The sequence below is a fragment of the Cebus imitator genome, unplaced genomic scaffold (genome assembly GCF_001604975.1).
Source record: "Cebus imitator isolate Cc_AM_T3 unplaced genomic scaffold, Cebus_imitator-1.0 Scaffold6, whole genome shotgun sequence".
NCBI lineage: Eukaryota > Metazoa > Chordata > Mammalia > Primates > Cebidae > Cebus > Cebus imitator.
Window position 1 is genome coordinate 9,383,677 of NW_016107321.1, and position 20,272 is coordinate 9,403,948.

Sequence of the window (20,272 nt, forward strand, 5' to 3'; positions counted from 1 at the left end):
TCATTTAAGCTTGCTTCCACCTTTCTGTAATGGGGCTCATAATAATATCTACCTGATAGAGTCCATGTATGATTTAACTGGACAATATTTGAAAAGTCCTTAACCTAATAGTACCTGGGTAAATAAAGATCTATGAATATCCATAATTCTTACTCTTACCAGGTTTTTAACAGGAGGAGATTTAATTTTCCAAAATTGAATCTCCTCCGATTTTCATCTTGTCTAAAACAATTTTAATGAAATATTTGGGCCAAAACTAGCCAGAAAATTGCTTCAATTGGGGCAATTTTGCCTACCAGAGTAGAATTGTAGTCATCATATTGAACAGTTATGACTTACATAAAATCAGAGATGGACAAGGCTCCCTTGCAGCCCCTCTCGGGATCACTGGAGTCTGAAAGAATATTTGCACTGGCTGCAGAGGTGGAACAAGTGTGGCTGGGGGCGGGGAATGAGATGTATTACATCAGTCCCACAAAGAAGCTCATTTTTTATAGTCACACTTTTAGATTTATATGAGTTTTCTCTCTGATGTTTTTTAGAATCTTTTATTACCATCTTCTGAAAGATGGTTTGATTCACATTTATTTAGCCCCCATTCTTTGTCTTCTATAGAGAACTTTTTTGAACGAGGGAAAAAGGAAGCAAAGAAGTGGAAAAAATATGGCCCGGCGTGGTGGCTCATGCCTATAATCCAAGCACTTTGGAAGACCAAGGTGGGTGGATCATCTGAAGTCAGGAGTTCATGACCAGTCTGACCAATATGGGGAAACCCTGTCTCTACTAAAAGTACAAAAATTAGCCAGGTGTGGTGGTGTGTGCCTGTGATCCCAGCTACCCAGGAGGCTGAGGCAAGAGAATCCCTTCAACCGAGGGGCGGAGGTTGTAGTGAGCCAAGATCGTGCCACTTCACTCAAGCCTGGGTGAAAGAACAAGACTCTGTCTCAAAAAAAAAAAAAAAAAAAAAAAGTGGAAAAAAAAATAACAAACAGAGAAAGCTTCAGAGAAAGTGCTTTGTTATATACAGCCTTCAGCAGTTAGGTTATTTCTCAAATTTACATAAAGACTTATTATCATCTTGCCTGCAATCATGTAGAAAACAAATGGGTATAAAGTACATGAGGACAACTTAATAAAACCAGCTTTCTTTTCTTATAAAATCTCTGAAGAAAAGAATCATTAGACAGAGACTTGCCTTGCATTTACCCAGGTCATGAGGCATGTCAGCTTGGTGATGTGCCCTTGGCAAGAAGTTCTTAATTAGAAATTCCTCGAGAGCTGCTCCCTGTAGTTGCTTCCTATGACAAAAAGACAAAATAATTTACTAGGGAAGCCCTTACTAAGGACTCAACATCCAGACACAGGTGAGGGGAAGGAAATTTGCTGACAGCCGAAGAGCAACAAGTATCATGATGGGGTGCTGGATTTTGAATGAGGGTCTCTCTGTCGTGTTAGTAGTAAGTATCATTTTTGTTATTCAACTTTAAATGTATAGATTAAGTAGTCTTTGATTTTTAGGATAACTTGTATAGGAACACTAAAAAGCATGAAGTATTACTCTAGTTAAAAGACTAAAACTTGTTAGAAAACATTCAGTAGATATATTTAATTTACCCTTATAGAATCATGCAAAGTTGTTTTCTGATTGAGCTCATTTTTAATTATTTTTAAAGTCAAGTAGTTTGTTTTTGCATAATGTATGAATGTTTCTCTAAATCAGATGACGTCTCTGAATTAGACTATGAAATTGGAATTTTTCTAGAGAACTCTTGGAGTTGTTTTTAAAGATTTCCTCCTTCTTGACATCATTGTCAAGCAATGTTGATTAAGAAGGTTTGTAGTTTCATTAAATCACTTAAAGTTGACTCATACGTGTTTAAAATCCTTTTTATAAAGGTAATAATTTCTAACCATTATAATCTTATTAAAAACTAATCTATGAGAAATAAATATGTGGAGTAATTCTGATTAATATTGAGAAGCTCTTCATTCCACTTTAAAAGAAGAACCCCAAGCGATTTTGAATAGAGACAAAGCTTGAAGGTAGTATTGATCAGTTCTCTTTCTACTCTAGCTCTCGTGGCTGGGAGTGAATTTTTATCTGTTTATTGATACGTTCTGCTGGTATGAAAAGGAGGAGTCTTTCCATTACACACGAGTTATTTTGGGTGTAAGTACAGTTTGTAATTAAACATTATTTTTTTCAGAAAACAAAATGCATTTTATTTTCCCTGGATGCTTGTTTTCCCTGAATCTCTTTTCTATGTCTTTACATATGGACAGTCAACACTGGCTTGGGCGCGAGCATCTGCACTGTGCCTGAATTTTAACAGCATGCTAATTCTAATACCTATCAGTCGAAACCTTATTTCATTCATAAGAGGAACAAGTATCGTAAGTACTAAAATATTTGAAATAATCTCAGTTGTTATGACTTCCTCATATAAGTGCCATTGACAACAAGAATGTACTTTATTATGAAATTCTCAGTAATTCTGTTTAAACTTGGGTTTGTTTTTGTGGTAAGAGATAACAGAAGGTCTAAAACTGAAAAGCAGTAATCAGTGCATCTATCTGATGTGGCTTTGCTGTTGCCATTTATTTCTGACATGACACTGAACTCATTGCTCAACAATTTCCTGATGCATTTGCACCATGAAGATGGAAGCCTTATAATAGTTGGAACCATCATCCTTTCTGATTGAAAGAAGACAAACATGCTTTTGAGACAAATGCCACCAGGAGACATCCCTCTGGGTTCTCATCCCAAAAAGCACAATCGCAGCACATAGATTTTAGTATTTAGATTTTAACCTCTACCAAACATAATGGCATATTTCCCAATTATATTGATTTCACTGTGTTAGGAACTTACCTGTGCTTCCTGTCAAACAAAATAGCATACAGAAAATGAGATCTTCAAAAACCTATGCCAGGTAAAATATCATATTATGCAGGCATCCCTCATTCCATTGCACTTCTCAGATACCACGGTTTTTACAAATTGAAGGCTTCTGACAACCCTGCGTTGAGTGGGTATATCAGCGCCATCTTTCCAGTACTATGTGCTCACTTTGTGTCTCTATGTCAGCACTTTTTAGCAATAAAGTATTTTTTAATTAAGGCAGGTACTTTTTTTTTAGTCATAATGCTATCGTGCACTTAATAGACTACCGTATGATATAAATATAACTTTTATATGCGCTGGAAAATCAAAATTTTCATGTGACCTGCTTTATTGCAATGGTCTGAAATCAAACCCGCAATATCTCTGAGGTGTGCCTGTATAATCATCATGATGATTTTACAAATATTTATATAGAGATGCATATTTGCCTTTGTATATGGAATATGGAATAATCTGTAGGCTACTTAAAACACACGGATGAGGCCAGGCGCGGTGGCTCAAGCCTGTAATCCCAGCACTTTGGGAGGCCGAGGCGGGTGGATCACGAAGTCAAGAGATCGAGACCATCCTGGTCAACATGGTGAAACCCCGCCTCTACTAAAAATACAAAAAATTAGCTGGGCATGGTGGCGCGTGCCTGTAATCCCAGCTACTCAGGAGGCTGAGGCAGGAGAATTGCCTGAACCCAGGAGGCGGAGGTTGCGGTGAGCCGAGATCGCGCCATTGCAATCCAGCCCGGGTAACATGAGTGAAACTCCGTCTCAAAAAAAAAAAAAAAAAACACACGGATGAGGATGATGGCTGTCACCTTAAATTTCTAAACAAGGAAGCTGACTGAGGCATGCATTTTGCCAGATTTATTCAAAAGTTTTGAATTATAACCAGAGAACAAATAAGTCTATCATTTTTGAGTTGAGAGTTCAGCAAAGCACCTAATAACCTTTTGATTTGCCTGTTTGACTAATGGCCATTAACTTTTGTGTCACATAGCCCCACCTTAAGCAATTTAGAGGCAACGCCTGATGCCTACTCTCTTAACTTGCATGACACTGTTTTCTTTGTAATTTTTCCATAAATCAGGCATTTTTTTGTTGTTCTTACTCTAGTGCTGCAGAGGACCATGGAGGAGGCAATTAGACAGAAACCTCAAATTTCACAAACTGGTCGCCTATGGGATAGCTGTCAATGCGAGTAAGTACTTATTCATTGCTTGATGGATTTTACAATATCTGATGCCTAACTTCATAGTTTTGTTTTAACTCCAGCTTCCTCAAGTCTCACCCTCAGATAAAACAAATCTTTGCCCTTTATCTGATCCTGTAAACCTTATACAAATGGGTTTTTATATTTTCAGTTTATACTTACATATGAGTTTTCCCCAACCAAGACCTCAATCTGTCAAAGAAAAGTTGGTGAAACTTCATTTGTGAATAGCTAAGCTTGTTAATAATACAATAATAAATACTTACTTGAAAAAGGAACACTTTGTTATTCAAGATAATTCACACTGGAAATAAAATTGACCTCTGTTCAAAATCCCGTTCACAGTTGTAGGAAAATGACTGTCAAATGGTATCGTGGGCACTAAAAAAGAAAAAAGAAAAGAAAGATCATGGGAGTAAAGTTCCGAATTGTATTGAGGGAATGTATATAAAAGGGTCTTGAAAACACATGAAGCTTTACCAGCATATAAAGTGTTATTGTTATTATGATACTTCTAATTCAAGAGGAAGGCACTAGAAATTAGCATCCAAGGCCAAGGTTAAACTCTGATGAGGAAGAAAGGAGGAGGAGCAGTCATCAACCAGCTTGTGGTTTTGCTGGAAAACAAAGACATTGAAATAAAAGGCTATCTGAACAATAAAGAGTTATGATTCAGGACTGTTTCTCTCAAACGAATTTAACTATAAAATGTTTTCCTCATTTGTTTTTATCCTCTCATGCATAAAAAAATAGCAGAGTAGAAGGAACACTCAAAACAAATGTGAATTTAATTAAGCAACAAGACATGACAGACGGTGCCCGAGTGCCAATTAACGCAACTTTGGGTGTGCAGCCAGACATGATGGGGAGATGCTCCCACTGATTGTCTTCAACGCTGGATTAATCCAGCCTGAAAACTGCTTTGCAAAAGGTCTTTGTAGCTAGTTAGGAAATAAGAATAAAAAGACATCGTGTCTAGAGAAGATCAGCTGCTGGTTCATCTTTGTATTCCAAGGCCCACAATAGTGCTGAGTGTGCGTAGGCACCAATAACCTTTCATAAATTAGCAAATGCATGAAGTAATAAAGACAGGGAAGCAGATTTTGGCTCAGGAATGGAAGTCTTTTCCGGACCTTGAAAATTATCTAAAATTAGAATGAAATTCCCCTAAGAGTACTGAATTCCCCATGATGCGTGATGTCCAAACAGGGACCAGATTGCTCCTTGATGGTCTCATCAAAGAAGGAATTCAAGGAATCTCTAGGCTTCCTTTAAGATCTTAAATAGCTTGATTTCTGCATGACACAGTAAAATGGTAAGAATATTATCACAGTACAATAGCTTTAAGACAGAATGGAACTCTAAGGGAAAGTTTTAAAGATATTACAGAGAGAAGCGGGGAGAAACAGCATCGAAATACATCAGAAAAGAGGCTGGGCATGGTGGCTCATGCCTGTAATCCCAGCACTTCGGGAAGCTGAGGTGGGTAAATTGCTTGAGCTCAGAAGTTCAAGACCAGCCTGGGCAACATGATGAAAGCCCATCTCTACCGAATATACAAAAAAGATTAGCTGGGTGTGGTGGCCTATGGTCCCAGCTACATGGGGGACTTTCGTGGGAGAATCTCTTGAGCCCAGGAGGGAAGGTTGTAGGGAGCTAAAATCGTGCCACTACACTCCAGCCTGGACAAGACAGTGAGACCCCATATCAAAAACAAACAAACAAAAAAAGATAGCAAAGAAAAATGTGTGTTATGAAATAGTTTTCCCCTTAAACTACTGGGCATGTATATTTCTTTACATGCAATCACGTATCAATAGTACCAACATATTAGAAACATATAATGAATGTCCTCCATGTTAAAGATACCCTGATAGCAACTATAACTTTCTGAAACTAGTGTGGTCAGGGCTGTTTTGGGATGGAGTATACTTTAGTATAAGCAGCAGTTGACTAAAATCAGGCGACCAATTTATTTTATATCCCTGCTATTGATTGGTAGTGTGCCACCTCATAAGTTCCTCATGCTCTTTCTTCTGTGGAATTGAAAGAGCTCTAATACAGGCCAGGTGTAGTGGCTCACACCTGTAATCCCAGAACTTTGGGAGGCCGGAGTGAGTGGATCACCTAAGGTCAGGAGTTCGAGACCAGCCTGACCAACATGGTGAAACCCCATCTCTACTAAAGATGCAAAAGTTAGTTGGGCATGGTGGCACACACCTGTAATCCCAGCCACTCGGGAGGCTAAGGCAGGAGAATCACCTGAATCCAAGAGGCGGAGGTTGCAGTGAGCAGAGATCGTGCCATTGTACTCTAGCCTGCACAATGAGAGCAAAACTCCTTCTTGGAAAGAGGGGGAAATCACCAAAACAATCTATCCATTTCAGTGAGAGGCGTAGATTATTGTTGGGACCAGACCTAGTTGGAAATTTGCAGAACACAGGGTTATTCACTTGCTGCTATTGCAAATAAGATCAAATCCAAAGCCCTTAGCCTGCTGACCAGGGGCTCCGATGACCTCACATGTGCCCCCTACCTCAGTCTTGTCTCCTGCTACACCGTCCTGGCTTTTCCCTCGGGCACATGCAGCTCCTGGGAGTTCCTGAGTGTTCTGTGCCTTTGCTTCTGGGATCCCCTTTGCCTGAAATGCTCTGCCGTCCTGGGCATGCTAATGGGTGGGAAACGGCCATGCCCATGACTCATCACCTGGCCACCTCCCCCAATGCAGCCACTTCACCGACGGGTCTAAGGTCATACTTTCTACCACAGAGTGAAATTCATTCCCCAGATGCTGATCACCTCCAGGGCCGAGCCTGTGCCTTGCCCATCTTGGCTGCCCTGGTCCCTGAAACACAGGGACCTCAACAAATTTGGTCAAAACTGAGGATGAGTAGGAGCCGGCCAGCCGGCCAGAGAGGTTGAAAGAATCACTGGGAATGGTACAGGACACACATGTGTGAGTTGTTCAGGGAGTCATGAGCAGTCTGGGGTGGACTGAACAGTGTGGGGAGTGAAAAGATTCAAACGATGCTAATCGTCCAAGATAATTATGCACATTCTGCTGCAACCAGAGGTAGCAGGGTCCTCTTTCTCCCTCTCTCCCTCACACATCCCTGGAGAGAATCAAGTGTTCTCTCTGGCCCCCTTCCTCCTGAACCCCACGGCCTGCCCAGGCTCCCAGCTCTCTCCTGGGGCTCCCCCAGCAGGGTCAGAACTGTGACCAGAGCAAAGTGCCCCTCATCCCAATCCTCCATGGCAACCACCAGTGCTGCAGTGTTTCCACTCCCTGCAAAGGCTGGAGGCTGGGAAGAAAGCTCTCAGCTTCTCCCAAACCCTGACAAAGCAATTATTACATTTCACATGAACAGAGAAATGCGTCTGGCAACTGCACTTTTAGGAGGAAAAAAACGCTAAGCCTTGGTTTCATGGAAACACCTCTGCTTTTCACATTTTGTTCTTCTGGTAGATTCACTTGGGAGCAGCTCAAAATGTCCCTGCGCTGATTTTATTAGCTTCGCCCATTATGCTGCATTTCAAATAGCCGGCTGGCTTAATAGAGGTGTGTAACCTTGGAAAAAGTGCGACCACATCGAAGTTTGCGTGCCAACCTCTAATTTCTCATCCGTTCCCCTATAAGCTGAACTGCAGGCTTTAATTGGTCAAATCATTAAAGGATGTAATTAGAGACTGGTGGAAGTAAACGAGGGAGGAGGAGGAAAGAGGCAAAACAATGGTATCTGTAATCAAGGACATAGGGAAAAATGCAGTGACAGGAACTCTTCTTTTGGCTTCCTGCCTTCCTGCTTGTCTGCCTATGATAAGAGCCGCTGGAGCATTCTTTAACCGCTAATAAATTATTTTCAGGGACCTATAACCCCACAGGTATAAAAATCGTAGTTTCACAGCCTCTTCGTTCTTATTAATGCAGATCTTTCTGGAGTCCCTGGTCCACAGCAGACCTTGAGGACCCTTCCAGTTGAAAAGTAGTACTTGGAGCTCGAGCTTCCATCAAGGGGTGTCTAAATAGTGGCCCAGGCAGCTCTCCCTGGCAGAGTGGGCAGCTTGCTTCCGCCAGGTTCCAGGAGTGAACAATTACCCGAGTGCAGCTCCTGATGAGTTGCTAAAATTAGTCTACAAACATCGATAAACATAACAAGGGCAGAGTGAGAGGAGAGAGCACAGAATCAGGGTGCCAAAGAAATAAAGATCTGGGACCCACGGTTGAGAGTAGCCCTAAAGGAGCAAACTCTTCAGCCCTGACCCCTCCAGAATCGCTCCTCACCAGTTCTGCCTGAGTCACTGGGAGCTCCAGGGAGGCTCAATCCCCAGTCCTGTAGACAGAATTTAATGTGATTCACAAATGCATGGCACACACAGGGTGCCAGAGTCAACGAATCCTCCTACCGAAATCAGACCGCAGGTTTAAAAGTTTGCAGCCAAATTGTGGCTGCAGAAGCATAGCCAGAATCTGTCCCTGGGTCCCTGTTTCTAAAGGCTGCTTATTGGGAGGTGGCTAACTCCAAAATGACTGTTATCACTGACAGGCAGGCAGAAAGACAGCGAGGACTGACCACACTTGCAAGATTCCCCTCAATTATGCTCCCTTTGATCTCCTGAAAAATCAAATGAAAGAAAGAAGGAAGGTAAAAGAACTTTCTCAGGGCCACTGGTTCCAATAGTAGCCTTTATGGTTTTTTGTTTTTGTTTACTCTTCAATGACAGCTCCTTATTTGAACTCGGAAGTTCACACACCAATTAAATGCGCATGTGTAGTGTTTCCAAAACTGCTGCTCTCTTAAAAGTACTTCGGGGAGAACATAAAATTGTAGAATGATCCAGTTATAGCACCTTTTAGCCTGGCACAATTGGGTGGGTTATGGAAATATGTGTCTTGCGGTCCTCCAAGGGCACAGCAGTGCGTTCTGTGGAAGGTCCACAGAGGCCCAGGAAGAGCTCACCCGCATAGCTAATGGCGCTGGATTTACTGCAAGACTGAAGAGCTCCATTTGAGCCAGAGTTGACTTTGGAAACATGAAAATATGAGCTTCGTGTTTGTATTACTTCCATATTGGTCCACAAATCCCTTTTAGATGATAAATATGCTCCCCGTTAACTTCAGAGGATGACACAGGAGCCACACAGCTGGAAGGGGGTTTAGAACATTGTTTAGTACAATCTACCCATTTCACAGATGGAAAAAAAGGGTCTGAAAGAAGTGACTGAGAAATAGTATCTTCAGCATTCTTTCTGTTACATACCAATATCAAATCTAATAACACGATATTGATGACTAAAAGAGAGAAAAATCAAACCACGTCACTGTTTTATCCTGTCTCTGTAGCTTTGTCCCTGTGACATAGACAGCATGGCTACTTATGCTTTTTAAAACCTAAAATGCAGAAAGGATGGAATACAAAATGTAATGTCTTAAAAAGAGCAAAACTGAATTTCCCCTGCTATCTATCAAGTCACAACAATTCTGAATTTAGCGGTTGGTGTATCTTTAGTTCCAAGCCAAGATCGCTGTAAAATTAGGATCAGATCTAAGAGGAAAAGAAAATGTTCAGACACACAAAATAGGCATAAGCATTGTTCTCTGAGAATTCCTGAGATAAATAAAATATTCCACTTTTTATCTTCTACCTTGTAAAAGGAAAACAAAATAGAGGTAGCGGGAGCAAGGGAACATGTAAGACAGGAGCTTTAAAGTGAGTGGCAAATACTGGAGAGAATAGTTTTTACACGTTCCCTCTAAAGCTGCCTTCTGAAAAGCATCTGGGGCTTTCTCGAACTCGTTCATTAGTATCTTCAGCTCTGTGATGGGAGATTTGGCAAGAAGAATAAATAAATAGTTCAATATCTTTGTTTATTCAAACAACATACTTAAATTTAGTTTGACAGTGTCAGATTCTCCTGTGGAAATCAATCTAACAGAAAACAAATTGCGAACCACAACTCATTACAGGGAAGAAGAACGTTAGAAAATATGAGGCCAGGCATGGTGGCTCACTCCTATAATCCCAGCACTTTGAGAGGCCAAGGAGGGCAGATTACCTGAGCTCAGGAGTTCAAGACCAGCCTGGGCAACACAGTGCAACCCCATTTCTACTAAAAATTAGCTGGGCATGGTGGTGTGCACCTGTTATCCCAGCTACTCGGGAGGCTGAGGCAGGAGAATTGTTTGAACCTGGGAGTCAGAGGTTGCAGTGAGCCAAGATCCCGCCATTGCACTCCAGCCTGGGCGACAGAGTGAGACTCCATCTCAAAATAAATAAATGAATAAATAAAGAGTATTATACAATATAAAATACTTATCCTGCCTTCTCTTTCTATCACACATGGATTATGCAATGGTAAACACATCAGTTAATTGGTCCGAAGCTCAGTTTCTATTTCTGTGAATTGGGAACAGCTTCACCCCCTGTCTGGAGTGCTGTGGTCCATGGAGAGAGAATTAAAGAAAGCTAGGTGGAGAGGAGTAAGGGTCAAGGGGCAGAATATAACAGGAGCATTCACGCCAGCCTTCTATGAGAACCCCAGATGTCGTGATCAGTCATAAGCCTTAGAAACAGCTGGACTCTAGATTAAAGAAAGACACCAGGTAAACCATTCAGAGTTTTATCTAAGCCCATAGAAAAAAACTAGTTTTCAATTAAAAATCAGATATGATAATTGTCCATTAGTCAAGCAAAGCAATGCGGCTTAATGGTCAAAAGATGAGGCACTGAGTTGCACAAACCACTCAACCACTTTCATCACTAATGAACAATAAATTCCTTAACTCTTTGGATACTGGTCTGTGAAATGAGAAGGAGGCTGATACCTGATACCAGATAATATGCCTACAACATGTATAACAGTGTCTGTCTCATAGTAAACATTCAATATGTTAGCTTTGCTTTTAAAAGATTTTGAGGTAATTATCAGAAAACAGCAATTAGGAACACTGAACAATGTTTGTGTTCAACTTAGCAAATGGTTTTCATTTTGCAACATAGCATATTGGAAGGGTCCACTGCTAGATAAGCCTCTCCAGCTTTGTGGATGCTGAGGCTAGACAAGGCAGCCCCTTCATAGACATGGCCATCTATGTTGACAAAGCACCTCGGGAGGAAATCTAGTACCTCGTGGGTGCTAACCCCTCTGAAGCCATAAGGAGGCAGTAAACATCATCATGCAGAAACACTATCACGTGCTTTGCCTTCTTGAGTGAGCCTCATCCTAAAGTGTATTTGACCTGATTTTCAACTTCAAGGCTAAAGAAAAATGTGCAAAATATGTATATAACAGCAGAGAAAACACTATTCCAACAAGGTTGCATCTAGAGATTGATTTTCTGACCCTTTCTTTACCCCTTCTACCTTTCTGTAATCTCATTGTCACTAAGCAAATAATTGTCAAATACTGGTACTGAACAATGTGCTTGGTGCTGAGATTTCAAGACAAATAAAGGCCATCCTTGAGGAGTCAAAGTCCATCAGGGAGTGCAGGGATAAATAAACACTGCAACAATAATATCTGAGAAGTGCTGTGATCATACTATCATTTGTGCTGGTAAAATTGAAGAATGTGTGACAGAAATCAACTTCTGAAGTGGGTTGTAAGGCATGAGTAGAAAATTTTGCAAATCAGAAAAGAAGGTGATAGCAGGTACTCAGGTGACAAAGAAAAGAGGTTGCACAGAAGATAGCATTTCTAAATGAGTCTGCTGCTAGGACCACAGGGACCAAAATGACACCACCGTTCTCGGAAGTTCCTGCTGTTTCTTTTTCCCCGACACACTTTCTTCCACACTTCAACCCACAATGGATAGCCATGGAGGATCCCATCACTCACAACCTATATGATAGTCACAGTCCCTGCTACTTCTCACTGTGGGTAGAGAAGAAAAGAAGATATCAACTGGGAAATTATCTATACCCTGGGCAATGAATCCTTACTTCACACTTGAATCTGATCCCAATATCAGTTATCAACTGGCCACCCAGCGGGAGTTTCATTTGCAGGAAAAGCATCGTATGTCATTGTCTAGCTGTGACTGCTGGCTTCCCAACAGATTTGGAAAAAGCAGCCTCAGACACAGAATCCTCAGGCCAGACAATGCTATGTTCTTAAGCTTGCTCTCTTCATTTAGAATCTAGACACCACCAGTTCCCAGAATTAGAAAGCTCCATTTACTTCTGAAGAATACACAGAAGGTATGTTTAGTTCCATAAATACTGGCTTATTTCAATCCACCAGGAATAACACATGCAAATTTATGTGTGAATGTGTATGTGTAGGGGTATATATACATGTAGTGTAGTCCCTCCTTGTCTGCAGAAGATACGTTCCAAGACCCGCAGCGGATGCCTGAAACGGTGGACAGCACTGACCCCGGTTGCCGTCCATTGGAACATGTTCCTTTTCTTGTCGTCCACCCACAAATGTAATGCCTTTTCCATCAGCAATAATCACTTATGCATTGCGGCTGTAACTTTTGCAGTTGATGGTGTGACAGCAAAACCAGCACAAATGTCATTTTTCTTCTTCACAATTTCAGGTAGAAGGTTTGTTCTTACTGTCGATCTTAGCAACTTCTACATACAGTTTTTTTTTCCTTTCCTTATTAAGTAGAGAATTTTCACTTTTTCACTGAAAAGAAGCACTTGATGGCTTCTCTTTGGCATAGCTAAATTGCCAGCATCACCACTTTTGCATTTGGGGGCCATTTTTAAGAAAAATAAGGATGACTTGCACGCAAACGCTGAGATACCGGGACAGCTGCTCTGACAACCAAGAGGGCTACTGGGTATGCTGGACAAAGGGATGATTCCCATCCCAGGTGGGACAGAGCAGGACGGCATGAGATCTCATCATGCTACTCAGAATGGCATGCAACGTAAAACACAAATTGGTTATTCCTGGAATTTTCCATTCAGTATTTCCTAATCGTGGTTGACTTTGGGTAACTGAAGCCAGGGAAAGTGAAACTCTAGATTGGGAGGACTACTGTATACTAAAATATGTAAAGGAATAAACAGGAAACACAGAGTCTGAAAGAGAACAAAAACAACATCTCTCCTGGTATCTCTCATTTATATCATATACATATATATCAGCATGTGTAATGTACAGTATTCTCAAATAATGCTTTCCGACTTCTTAAGAAGCTATACCTTTAATTATTTCTCTTAGAATCATAACACATATAGTTATGCTGAGACATCATAACATTTATTCCACTTCCATGATAACTATACACTTTAAATTATGGTGAACCGAGATTTACTTTATTGATGGATATAATTTAAATGAATGTGGAGAATTGTACAATATCTTCGGAAGTATTCATCCACTCTGCTCAAAGCACTGGGAAAGATGCGTACATAAATCACTTTTCCTTGGCAATGACAAAAACCAGAAAAGAGAAATTTCGGCACAGAGACATTGTATTTTTCAGTAAGTAGGGAGGAAGCAAGCCACAGAGTGCATGTTTGGTGTCGTGTCCTCATCCTAGCCATCCACGTTGTGGCTCATTTCTTCAACCTGGAACGCTACCACTGGAGCCAGTCGGAGAAGGCCGAGGGACTCCTGGCTGCACTTTCCAAGTTGGGCAACACCCCGAATGAGAGCTACCTCAACCCTGTCCGGACCTTCCCCACAGTGAGTCCTGCATGCTAACCAGCTTCTCCCCTGCAAAATCCTTCCTTTTCCAATGCTCTAATCAGGAACGCTATACTGAAACGCTTTTAATGAAACAGCTGGAAAGTGAATTTACATATGATTTTTTCTTAATTCACATTTTCTAAAAAGTTTTTTTTATTATTATTAATGTTGCTGGGAGATTATGAGGAAGGAGAGAAAGATGTGTCAATTAATTTATTACATATAGACACACAAGAAATGCGGTAACATTAAATTCCTAATATTTTTAAATGTAACATTTTAAAAGCAGTTCATGATTAGCTATTTTTTTCGCTGATGTTAGACTCATGAAGAATGTGAAGTGCCACCTAAATCCAGAGACTGTAAGTTGGACGTCTTCATTTTCAATTTGCAGATCGTTTCCCGGGACTCTTCTCAGAATGCCGCATGCATTGGCACATATGTGAAGAGCTGGTTTGCCAAATCAGATACTGGGCAGAGCAGCTAATTTCATAACGAGACCTGCATGGCCAGTGACATCATTAATGCTGATTACCAGTGTGCAGAGAGTGTCAGTTCTGGGGAACAAAAAGAAAACCAAAAGCGTAGCCACAGCAACCTGTGTTTCGAAATGATGACAGTTATCTCCTTAATTCACCCCTATCTTGTTCAATTTTTCTCCATGTACTGCCATATTGGCATGTGTGTGCAGCATGTTGAGCAGGCTCAAAAATATTTACTGCCCAAGAAAAGCCCTAAGGCAATACCCTTTGGCAATGAAAATCTCTCCATTCTTATCCTGGTCATTTCTTTAGCTGACTGTTTGCCCATGCAGCCTTAATTAAAAGAACAAAAACTCAAAATCTGGTTTTGAAACACTTGTTCTATGTCATGTCCACTCATTAGCCTAAGATGATTTTCAGTATCAGGCCATTGATCAGGTTTAGTTGAGTTACCTTTTCTTAGCCGACAGCTATTGGAAGCACAAATTTCACACTTACGACACAGAACTGCAGCTGTCCTTAGCATGTGGAATGCCTTTGGTGTCACTCCGTTGAATCACAGCGTTTGTCCAAGTACCTCCTGAGGTTACTGTTTTTCCCCCACTAAGACGCTGGAAAACTCATTGCTTCACACACTCAAGAATGAATCTCAACATTTTGCATAGTCTATATAATAAATTGTATTTATTATAAATACTTTTCAAGCAATATAATTATGTATTTTAATAGCAAAATAATTAAGCAACTACTAATGCAGTAATTTCAAAATTTTAGAAGCAATATACTATGTAAGTACTGATTAGGCTCAGAAAACCCTCTAATTTAGGATATTTGGAGAGAGATGAGTATCAATAACACAGAGTGCACGTTATAGAGCATTTTTAGAGATGCAGTGGGATTGTTTTGGAGGCTACATTGCAACTCTAACCAGTCTATAAATGTGCTGCAAGAACAGAGACTTGGCGATTTGCTTTAATAGGCAAGTAAGAATGACGTGAAATTGGCACATCATATGATGTAAATGGATTTCTAAAATGCCTGAATGTACTTGAAAAGAAAATATTTTAAATGTTTGAGACATAGCCCTTTGAATTTCATTTCCACTCTTTGCTCTACGAAGAAAAAATAAACAATGAAAAAGTCCCTGTCCAAATTACCTCCAGATCTCAAAGCAGCCCAAATTAATGAGATTTTACTGACAAAAGATATAGCGTGGGTTTATTGAGCTTGTGGCCCGTCTCAATGATAGTAACGCAATGTATAAATACTAATGACTTCGCAAGAATATGGGAAACTCACAATAAAAACAAACTGCTGTGTGATATATATTCTAAAAGGTCATTTAACTGTCCCTTGCACTCACAGGTCAGAATTCTGGCCATTTAGCAGTGTCCACCAGATAAGAATACCTGTGCCTTTATTGATCACCTAGGATTTACCAAGCCTTATTCCAGGCCCCCTGAGATGGCATGAAAGAAATGCAAGTCATGGTCTTTCCAATTAAAAAGCAAGAGCCAGGAATAACTACCAGGGGAACTGAGCGTGCAGCTGCTTTATTAGGAACGCCCCAAGGGACCTCTCGAAAAAATGTGTTTATTAATGTTAAAATGCAATTAAGCATGGTGAGCCACATAGTTATTTTAAAAATTAAAAACTTAAAACTCAGATTTATTTTGCAGTGTTTTATCTTAAAATGCTCTTTTCATATGCTGCCCTAATTTCAATTCAACATAATACCTTTGGTCTTTTTTTCTTTTTTCCCATTTTGTTGTTGTTGTTGTTATCGTTGTTTTAGAGAGACAGGGTCTCACTCTGTCTCCCAGGCTGGAGTGTAAAGGCAGCATCGTGGCTCCTGGCAGCCTTGAACTCCTGGGCTCAAGTGATCCTCCCATCTCAGCCTACTGAGTAACTAGGACTATAAGTTTAAGCCACCATGCCCAGTATTTTTAAAATTTTATTTTTTCCAGCATAATAACTTTGATGTGAAATGATTTACCTAAATTTAAAAATGTGATTGATGAAATGGTATTTTATGAAATTTGAGCAAAGCAAATAGCCACCACTGTAAGTTGGTGGGAAAGGGGAGGAAGAGGAAGCTCACTTCTTGAGTTGTGCCTGCACCTTTGCTGAGGCTAACATGCTTCTGAGTGAGACATTTTGCATGGCTTCCTGCTTGCAATCTCAAGTACTGCTCCTAAAAAATGAAAAAAATGTACCAGGATATGTAATGTCATGGCATTCATTTTTTTCTTAGAACACAACCACTGAATTGCTAAGGACAATAGCGGGCGTCACCGGCTTGGTGATCTCTCTGGCTTTAGTTTTGATCATGACATCTTCAACCGAGTTCATCAGACAGGTCTCCTATGAGTTGTTCTGGTACACACACCATGTTTTCATCGTCTTCTTCCTCAGCCTGGCTATCCATGGGACAGGGTAAGTCCACACTGTGCTCACCGTGCAAGGTTTTTATCTCAGAAAATCCCAGAATAATCTTAGAAAGTCCTTTAGATGAAGGAGCCCGGCGTGCAGTGACTAAAGGACTCGTACAATGCGTGAAAAGCACATTGACTGTGGCAAACCCTTTTTCAGTAACACCGAAAATAAGCTACATAGATGGTGAAGTATTATATTTATTTTTCCTCACTGACTCTGTTAGTAAGTCTTGGCATGTTTATAAGATTCAGGAATTCTAATGAATGCTGGATGACAGTAGGTCTATGTTTCATTCCGTACCTGTTCTACAATCCAATTTATGTGGGATTACTCAGGATATATATTTTTGACACCCAGATTTCACTTCTGCTTAACTAAAGCCATCAACTAGGAAAGCCGGTGTTTGGGCAGGGATGATGGATGGCATGGGCAGTCTGGCGTGGGGTCCAGATCCAGTTATCAGAGCAAGCCCTTCAGGTCCTCTGGGCCTCAGTTTCCCCCATTTGACCTCTAGGATTCTGTTTTGCTCAGACATCCCATGAAACACTGTTCTGGGATTCAATACCCACCTGATACAGTTCATCTCTTCATCAGAAGCCAGCACAGTCCTTGATGTGTTCACCCTCAAGTATAATGTTGTTCAATCTTTTAAATATTAATAAATGGCCCTGGACTAATGAATCCATTGCTGCCTGTGAACTAGCTTGGCCCTTTTAATTATTTCAAAAACTATGCCTTTTTTCCCATTTTACAATTTTCAAAGCACATGCATATGCATGTTCCACATGACCCACATGACAGTCCTGTCGCATAGAGGAGGTGCTGTCGCCTCCATTTCATAGAGAGGAGGAGGGTGTTCTGAGGGTTAAGTGAGATCCTCAAGGTCCCATGATGACTATACAGCAGAGTCAGATCTGGGACACAGTCTTTAGGCCATCAAGCCTTTACACTGGTTTAGCAAGCTCTGGAAGAACGGGTCTTCCGTTTTATGAATTAAACCTTCGTCAACACCAGCAAGAACGTGGCCAGCGATGTTAATGCCCTTTCTGGCTTGCCAGCAGCAACTTCTCTCTTCCTACTGAGCAAAATACCCTCTTCTGACCCTCATTCTCCCATCACTGCCACTGCTGAGCGGGGAGGGTCCTGTCCCGGAGGTGGCCTCCGTCTCTGCCAGGACCTGGAAGGGCAAGTGCATAGCTGCAGAGTGGCGTGACCTAGGAAGTCACACATGCCTTGGTGACTCTGGGCGCCATGTGGGGCCAAAGGACAACACTGTGGGATTTGCCCCTCTGCAATTCAGTCTCCCTCCTCACCCTTAATGCTCCTTTCTTCTCCACCCCTCACTTCTGGAAGGGGGTCACAGTTCTGTTGCTGCCACTGCCTGTGCCTAAGAGCTCTCCCGTTGTCCCTCAGCTGGCTGACACAAACACATTCTCCAAGGAAGAATTGTCCCTGAGGGTGTGTTTTACCCTAAAAGACAGCCCGTGCCTCTGCTGAGCCTTAGTGACCTGGTCAGTCCATGTTCACCCATACTCTGCTGCCTGCCTAGAGGCTTTCCATTCTCTTTCAACTAGAAGTCTCTGAGATTGGCTCTTCTGAGTGTGGGAATCTCACCATTCCTTTTCATTCTTGGGGTGGGCAAGGTAGATGTTATTACCCCGGTGTGTTCCAACTCAGAGATTGTCAGTCCTCACTTTCTGCTGCTGATTCTGCCCCTGATGCCAGGGTTGTTAACCCCTGCAGCACGTTTATGAGGCTACTTTTAATCCAGGTGAGTCTACAAGCCCTCTTCACAGACATTACGTGTGTCCCCCACAAACATACGCCCCCCCGCATCCACACTCTGTTGTAGAAGCACAAGAGAATTTCAATGGGCAGTGTTCCTTTGGAGATATTTTTGATATCCAAATAACATCTCATAAGATGAAATTTTTTAGTCATTCTAACCTAGTTGAAAGGCTTATTTTAGGATAAGGGCCTCATTTAATCTTCTCAGTGTGAAGTATTCTACAGCTACTGTTTACAGTGAAAGCAATTTGCAAATTCTACACAAAGTGCCAAGTGAAAGTGGGATTATTGGAATGTGTTAAGGCCCACTAATCTTCCTATTACGGGATGGCAGAGATGAAGACATTTGAAAAGTTTAAAATTTTTAAAAGATACAGCTTTTGTGGAATGAGATGAGGCTTCTTTCAGACACTGTGGGGAATGCTGCCTACAGCCCGAGAATGAAAGTGTTAAAGTGTCTGGAATCTTTCCTCTGCCTCTCACTTACTATTCACCATGTCTATGTCTGGGCATCATTTGTCCGTCGGAGATTTACAGATAGCTTTTCTCATCTAACTCAGAGGGATGTTATCAAGTTTGGATGGCTTCCCTAAAACAGACTGGGACAAAGGCCAAGATGTCAGTTCTAGCTGACACCAGGCTGTTTCCAAGGGCATATTACTGCTCCCTCCTCCCATGCCCTGTGATGTAACAGGGGCCACTTCACTCCACAGGCTGCCCAGGACGTCAGTCTGTGTGATGCTAAGCTTCCTCAGTCTAGAGTACCATGTTTCTCAAAATAGATCAACGCATTTTATTCACAAACACCCAGGAATTGAACAATTCCCAGATTCCCCAACCTTGACATTTTGGGCTTTGTTGCCTGTGCACCACGGAGGAACTCTAAGAGCTTGTGCCAAAGCAAAAGTCACTCGTGAGCGCACTCACGGCAAATCTAATGCAGCAGGCCTATAGGACGCGCATTCACAGCAAATCTAATGCAGCAGGCCTATAGGACGCGCATTCACAGCAAATCTAATGCAGCAGGCCTATAGGACTCTGCCCGGTGCTCCATTCATTAAGACTGCCTTCCCTTTTCATTCCTAAATGTATCGATACCATCTTGAAGACACACTCCATTGTGACCTATTTTGACCAAGTTAAACACTGGCTTGCTGGTGGTCATTAGGGGGAAAAAAATACCAGTATTCAGGGCACTTCTTTTGACTTCTTCACTTGAAGACTTCTAAGCACTCAGAAACAAGCTAAGAAGGGTAGAAGTTAAATAAATCTGCAAAAGAACCAAATAGTACGAAGTTAGCCAATTAGCCCAAATCAGCAATCAGGACAAGATGAAACCTAATTAAATTCAACAGTCTACAAAAGGATGTGTTCAAACAATTTCCCTTCATTATGAATTCTCCCATATAGACACTTTCAATTTAACACAGGATACCACAGAGGGGCACTTCTTTTCTGGGATCTTCAAAGTTACTCGAAGCTTCTTAAATGCTTATTTTTAAAGAAGCTGGGGGAAATGAATGGCAGCCCAAGTTTGAAGAAGTGGGTGTTATTTCAGAGCTCACTGTAGAATGTCTATCTGTAGGATAACAAGACGGCTCAAAATCAGCTTGACGTGTTTGGTTTTTTGTTTTGTTTTGCTTTTCTTGAATAACAAGTCGGATCGTTCGTGGCCAAACCCAAGACAGTCTCTCTCTGCACAACGTCACCTTCTGTAGAGACCACTATGCAGAATGGCAGACAGCGGCCCAATGCCCGGTGCCTCAATTTTCTGGCAAGGAACCCTCGGTAAGAACGAACCCAGGAG

The 20,272-nt window shown here is 41.4% G+C and overlaps 1 protein-coding gene across 1 annotated transcript in view; it reads left to right on the forward strand.

The window, feature by feature from the left end:
• Positions 1–1,307: 1,307 nt before the first annotated feature.
• NOX3 (NADPH oxidase 3) overlaps positions 1,308–20,272 on the forward strand; it is a 59,754-nt gene continuing 40,789 nt past the window's right edge. The window contains exons 1-7 of the mRNA XM_017537834.1: positions 1,308–1,457; positions 2,075–2,170; positions 2,284–2,394; positions 4,015–4,099; positions 13,611–13,756; positions 16,496–16,677; positions 20,124–20,253. Of these exons, the coding sequence (XP_017393323.1) occupies positions 1,410–1,457; positions 2,075–2,170; positions 2,284–2,394; positions 4,015–4,099; positions 13,611–13,756; positions 16,496–16,677; positions 20,124–20,253 (798 nt within the window). The 5' untranslated portion in view covers positions 1,308–1,409. The remainder of the gene's footprint in view (positions 1,458–2,074; positions 2,171–2,283; positions 2,395–4,014; positions 4,100–13,610; positions 13,757–16,495; positions 16,678–20,123; positions 20,254–20,272) is intronic.